Genomic DNA, 5,806 nt, shown 5'->3' with positions numbered 1-5,806 from the left:
TGGCATCACAGCTCACAGCAACCTCCAACTCCTGGGCTCAAGTGAGTCTCCTGCCTCTGCCTCCCAAGTAGCTGGGACCACAGGTGCCTGGCTATTTTTCAGTTGCAGCCATCATTGTTGTTTGACAGGCCTGGGCTGAATTTGAACCCGCCAGCCCAGGTATATATGGCTGGCGCCTTAGCCACTTGAGCTATAGGCACCAAGCCATTGAAAATTATTTTAAAGTTAATTTGGTCTTTGAATAGAAAGACTAATGTAGCTAAATAAGAAATATAATTATTGTCATTGAATTTTCTTTTTTAAGCAAAGGAGTTGATGTTAGAAAATTCAAACCAGAGTATTAAGTAGACTACATATGTTGAGGCACTATCAATGTTGGGAGAACTTTCTTAATATCTGGGATTAATGTTACCCTTTGTTTTTTATTCTGATACAGATTAAAAGGTAATTCCCCCTTCAAATCTCCCAATAAACCTTAATGGAAGGAAATAGGACACAATGGTTTTTATTCTTTCTGTACACATGTAAAAACCAGTGATTTATCCCTCTCAATTTACATGACCAGGAGGAAATTGAAACCTAGGGAAGTTAAATAACTTGCCCCGCGACAGGCAGCTAGCTAGTTCCTGCTTGAACTGGGGGCCATCTCTTCAAACTTGGTTACCAGGAATGCCTTCAGTTTCTGTTGCCTGTTTTGAATGCCCAGTCCTCTCCTGGTAAATTTTAGCAGCAGATGGTGGTGTCCTCACCACACCACTGTGATCTCAGGTAATGCTCTACCCCTCTGCCTTTTTTTTTTTTTTTTTCTTATGCACAGCTGCATAGTATGGAGTAGAAACTCGGGTGTAAGACAGTCACTGGAAGATTCAGTTGGTGTCAGTCCCCAGGGGGTAAAGGGGCCGGTTTAAAGTCAGAGTAAGAAAGATGTCTTGGGGGGGAGTTAAGGGGCTGTATGTAAACACGACTGTGCTTCTAAAGTTCGGGAGGGTGTTGGTGTAGCTGTTATTAATATTTATGAGACTGAAGAATGTACTTTGAAAAGAGAAAAAGTCAGTACAGTACAGCAACAGTTTTTCTAACAGATCATCATCAGTTTTCAAAAAACATGCTTTTTGTTGGAACAAGTACATATACTACATTTAATTATTAAAAGAAAAAACTTGAGGGCAGTGCCTATGGATCAAAAGAGCAGGGCGCTGGCCCCATATACCGGAGGTGGTGGGTTCAAACCTGGCCCCAGCCAAAAAAAAAAAAAACTTGAATTTTTCTGTCCCCAATTCTGAAGTAAAAAAATTCTTTTTTAAATTTCAGGTTAGTGTGAGGGTATAAACAAATAGGTTACAATATTTGCATTTGTTAGGTAGAGTCCCTCTTGTAGTTATGAAGTTAATTTTAAGAAGTGTTTTAAGTGTAACAAAACATGAAGGTTGTAAATCACACTCAGAAAGTCCTATATGCTGTGGCTGTCAAAGAGGATCTCTTGGATTTAGTAGTGAAATGTTATTAGTAATTTTAGTCACCGTGACGAATTCGAACAATCTTGTGAAGGTAATAAATCAGAAGGTTTTAAAAATATTTTTCTAAGCACCCATGTAGAATTTTAAAAGGACTGAATTATCTGAAGGCGTTAGCTTGTTTGTTTGTGTAAAATTAAAACCGTTTTTACAGCCTTTCACCGTCTTTCTAAAAATGCTTTTGCACTTTGATAGTCCAATGCCTTAAATGTTTTATGAGTTTAATACACAGCCTGTTTAGGTGCTATTTGATATTGTTTTCCCGGTCCTTTTCTCCTGGGCTATACGTATTCCTAACCGAGAAGATTACCTGTGGTTACACTGAATGACCTCTCTCAGAGTGCACAGGCAACCGCTCAAGTGCGGCTGTAATTCTTGTTTGCCCCTGGGTGGTTGCCAGCAGGGAGTAAGGCATTGCATTGTGGGAAGCAGTTTCTTTACCTTCCACAACAGGTGTCTTTGTCAGTGCACCTTATTCAGATATCAGTGTGTAGAAACCCTGCGTCACTGTAGCGAAGAAAAATAGGAAGGCAAGAAAGCTTTCACATCTAGAAAATGGTGCTGCAGGATAAGTCTGAAATCTTCTGGTGAAGAGGCTCACAGTATCTTTTAAAATACTCCTGAAAACATGATTAAAAAGGAACTTAAAAGGTATGAACTGGCCTGGACGCCTTATACTATCCTGTCTCCTTATTATCATTTAATTTTTACCTGGTTAGTCAACATTAAGATAAATGTGAAGGAAAAAAAATGTTAACGAAAATAACACTTAAAACACAAAGCTGCATTGTGGGAAAAAAATGATGTAAAAATGCTTTACTGGCTCCAAACACAGTTTGAAGCTGTTTTAATCTTCAGGATTTATTTAAAATATTGCATTTTTGTTTAAATAAGCCTATTAGATTTGCTTGTTTCCTAGCAATAAGGTGTTCCCCCTTTCTTATGTGCATGCTTTTCTTCTAGAATGCTATACAAGTTGCAAAACTCTCCTGATTACATTTAAATGGAACAAGGTGCTATTTAAGTAATGTTAATCTAGATGAAAATACCTTTGGAAAACATGGGAAAACAGACACTGTAGATCTCATTCTGAATTTTGTTTTATGAAAAGCAAAGAAATTTGGACAGCGTAATGCTGCTGTTAGTAATGAAGACTACACATTCCAATCAGTAGCTGTATTTCTTTAATTTTAGATGAACATTGCCAAATTGATTTCTAGTTCTAATAAATAATTTTTCTCATATACTGCAGTGTCATGATCTGTAGGAAGCAGGGAAAATAGTAGCCAAATTAGGAACATTGGTAAAGCAACGTTTAGACTAACTTTATCTTCTTTTACCCATTTTTACATACTTAATACTTTTTCCATGAAATTAGCATAAATTTCCTAGTAATTTAGACAATTTTAGAATGATAATTATGGGCAGCTTTCAAACTTTTTATCTGGAAACATGGAGGTTCATTTAGGGTCTTCAATTGTACTTTAAAAACCACTTCTGGTGGCGAAGGCACCAATAGTTCATGGCTATCTGCTGATTCTAGTAATTAAAAGAAACCTCTAACCTTAAAAATAAACAATGAAGAGAACTTTTATCACTAGAAGAAGAACAATTAGTTTATAAATGAGACCCTTGTGGTGTTTTCTGAGTAACAAAAGAAAACTAAGTTCTGTTTAAAATACTTGTTTTTTTAAGAGGGGGAAAAAGGGAAATGATGATTGATATTGCTGTCTCTGTTTCATTTTTATATTTTGGTACTTTTTTTTAGCAGAAATACTCAGAAGGAAAAAAGAACCCTTTTTTCATACTACAGGAGATAATTAACTGCACCAAGAATTTTATAAATTTTGAGAAATTAAAATGGTTGCCATCTGTTTATTTTCTAAGAATATGAAAAAATAAGCAGTAAGAACATTGAGAAAATCTACTTCTCCAAGAAAAATCTTCATATAAATAATACTGAAGTAAGAAGATGAACTATTACAATTTTTTTAATTACCAGAAATATGACATAAACCAGGTTTTTTGTTTGTTTGCTTGTTTTTTGCTGCAGGATATTTCTAGTTAGGAAACTTTTCTTTATTTACTTTATTGATGTTTAAAGAAGATTTCCAAAAACTGAATTTTCCAGCTCTGTTACAAATTCAGAAGGTGTTTATGGTACATACTTCCTGCATAGATAAGAAACCTCCTTTAGTTTTCCACTGGGGGTGAATTGCTAGTCAAGCCTGTGACAGCAGCTGCATTTTTCCTCCTTTTTTCCTTTCTGGATGTTTGACACTCCACCCCCTAGAACTCAGGTGGGTGTGTACATTGGCACTGAGCTGCAGTAGGATTTTTCCTTGGATAGTCTGGTCTGGAGCTCGGGCAGCAGCTGCTGCTTTGGAAAGGCCATCTGGCAAGATGATGGAAGAAATCTCCATTATGGTAGCCTATGACGCCCATGTTTTCAGCCAGCTGCATGATGAAGACTTCCTCACTAGTCTGGTGGCCATCAGCAAGCCCAGGTCTATGGTAGGTGGTGCATTGCACACTACTCTGGGGCTGTTTTATCTTTCCTAATATGTAGCTGTGTTCTGTAGAAACTGGAGCATAATTTCTTGGGAATTAAAATAGAAGTATTACTGTTGGCTTTGTGTTATAGGCTATAATAAAATCTACAAGTTTTGAACAACTTATTTACATAATTAAATACTTAGACTACATACATTACTATTACATTTAAAGTGTTAGGCTAATGCATTCACAGGTAATAAGGTTGAGAGGAATTTTTAGTGCCAAATATGACTTTGTCCCAAGTGTTTGCTTTTATGTATGTATATGATTAGGTAAAGGGTACTTTTAGTCACACACATATTATATACTCTAGTCTCTTTGAGGGGGAACATTTCTCCCAGTGGGCTATAATATCAGCCTTGAGAATTGAGCTACCTAAAGTTAGATTATGTTTAGGGTCTTAAATTCTTTTTTTTTTTTTTTTTAAGAGACAGAGTCTTACTTTATCACCCTCGATAAAGTGCGATGGCATCATAGCTCACAGCAACCTCCAACTCCCGGGCTTAGGCAATTCTCTTGCCTCAGCCTCCCGAGTAGCTGGGACTACAGGCACCTGCCACAACGCCCAGCTATTTTTTGTTGCAATTTGACTGGGACTGGGGCTGGGGCTGGGTTTGAACCCACCACCCTTGATATATGGGGCCAGAGCCCTACTCAATGAGCTATAGGTGCTGCCCAGGGTCTTAAATTCTTACTAAGAAAAACTATTACAAAAATAACTTATAGTACAATTTTACTGTATATTTTGGATTTGGTATTTGTAAAAAATTTTACCATTTTCTAAAGGTCTTGTTGTGCATGTCTGGCATAATACAACAGTGAAGTTTTTGCAGGTGTTTGTCGTTCCTTCCCTTAGGTGTTATCATTATAATGGCTGTTGAGTTTAAGATATCAGTGATCCATACCTTTTTTTTTTTTTTGGTTGCAGCCGTCATTGTTGTTTGGCGGGTCCGGGCTGGGGATTCGAACCTGCCACCTCAGATGTACATGGCTGGCGCCTTAGCCGGTTGAGCCACAGGCGCCGAGCCCAGTGATCCATACCTTTTGAATAAACTTTTTTAACTATAGTTGTAGTAACCATTATATTTAATAGGACTCATCACAAATAACAGAATGAAAGAATATATCATTATTGTTAAACCTAACTAGTATGAAACCCTCCTTCTCTATTTTAAGGTACCGGAACCTTAAAAATGTTATATGACAATTTCTTCAAGCAATAAATTGTAAGAAAAATAAAAGGCAGGGCGGCACCTGTGGCTCAGTGAGTAGGATGCCACAAGGGTGGCAGGTTCAAACCCGGCCCTAGCCAAACTGCAACAAAAAAGAAATAGCTGGGTATTGTGGTGAGCACCTGTAGTCCCAGCTACTTGGGAGGCTGAGGCAAGAGAATAGCCTAAGCCCAGGAGTTGGAAGTTGCTGTGAGCTGTGTGATGCCACAGCACTCTACCAAGGGCCATAAAGTAAGACTCTGTCTGTACCACAAAAAAAAAAAGAAAGAAAGAAAGAAAGAAAGAAAAAGAGAGAAAAAAGAAAAGGGAGATCCATAGATCTAAAAAGACTCAAGGGTTAGGCTCGGCGCCTATAGCTCAACCGGCTAAGGCGCCAGCCACGTACACCTAAGGTGGCGGGTTCGAATCCCCAGCCTGGACCCCCGCCAAACAACAATGACGGCTGCAACCAAAAAATAGCCGGGCGTTGTGGCGGGTGCCTGTGGTCCCAGCTACTTGGGAGGC

The 5,806-nt window shown here is 38.2% G+C and overlaps 1 protein-coding gene across 7 annotated transcripts in view; it reads left to right on the top strand.

Annotated features, from left to right (window-relative positions):
* Positions 1 to 5,806, top strand: part of RABGAP1L (RAB GTPase activating protein 1 like) — a 665,252-nt gene that overhangs the window by 565,435 nt on the left and 94,011 nt on the right. The window contains exon 1 of one of the 7 annotated variants that reach the window (XM_023510850.1): positions 3,736 to 4,028. The exons of 5 other annotated variants lie outside the window; for them this stretch is intronic. In XM_023510850.1, coding sequence (XP_023366618.1) covers positions 3,918 to 4,028 — 111 coding nt within the window. In that variant the 5' untranslated portion in view covers positions 3,736 to 3,917. Of the gene's footprint in view, positions 1 to 3,735; positions 4,029 to 5,806 lie in introns of those variants that run through there. One more of the 7 variants, XM_023510849.1, reaches the window with a different exon arrangement.

Source organism: Otolemur garnettii, unplaced genomic scaffold, assembly GCF_000181295.1.
Source record: "Otolemur garnettii isolate 467f Iridium unplaced genomic scaffold, OtoGar3 scaffold00016, whole genome shotgun sequence".
In the NCBI taxonomy this organism is placed as follows: domain Eukaryota; kingdom Metazoa; phylum Chordata; class Mammalia; order Primates; family Galagidae; genus Otolemur; species Otolemur garnettii.
The sequence above is the reverse complement of the archived record's forward strand: the minus strand, read 5'-3'. Positions and strand labels throughout refer to the sequence as shown.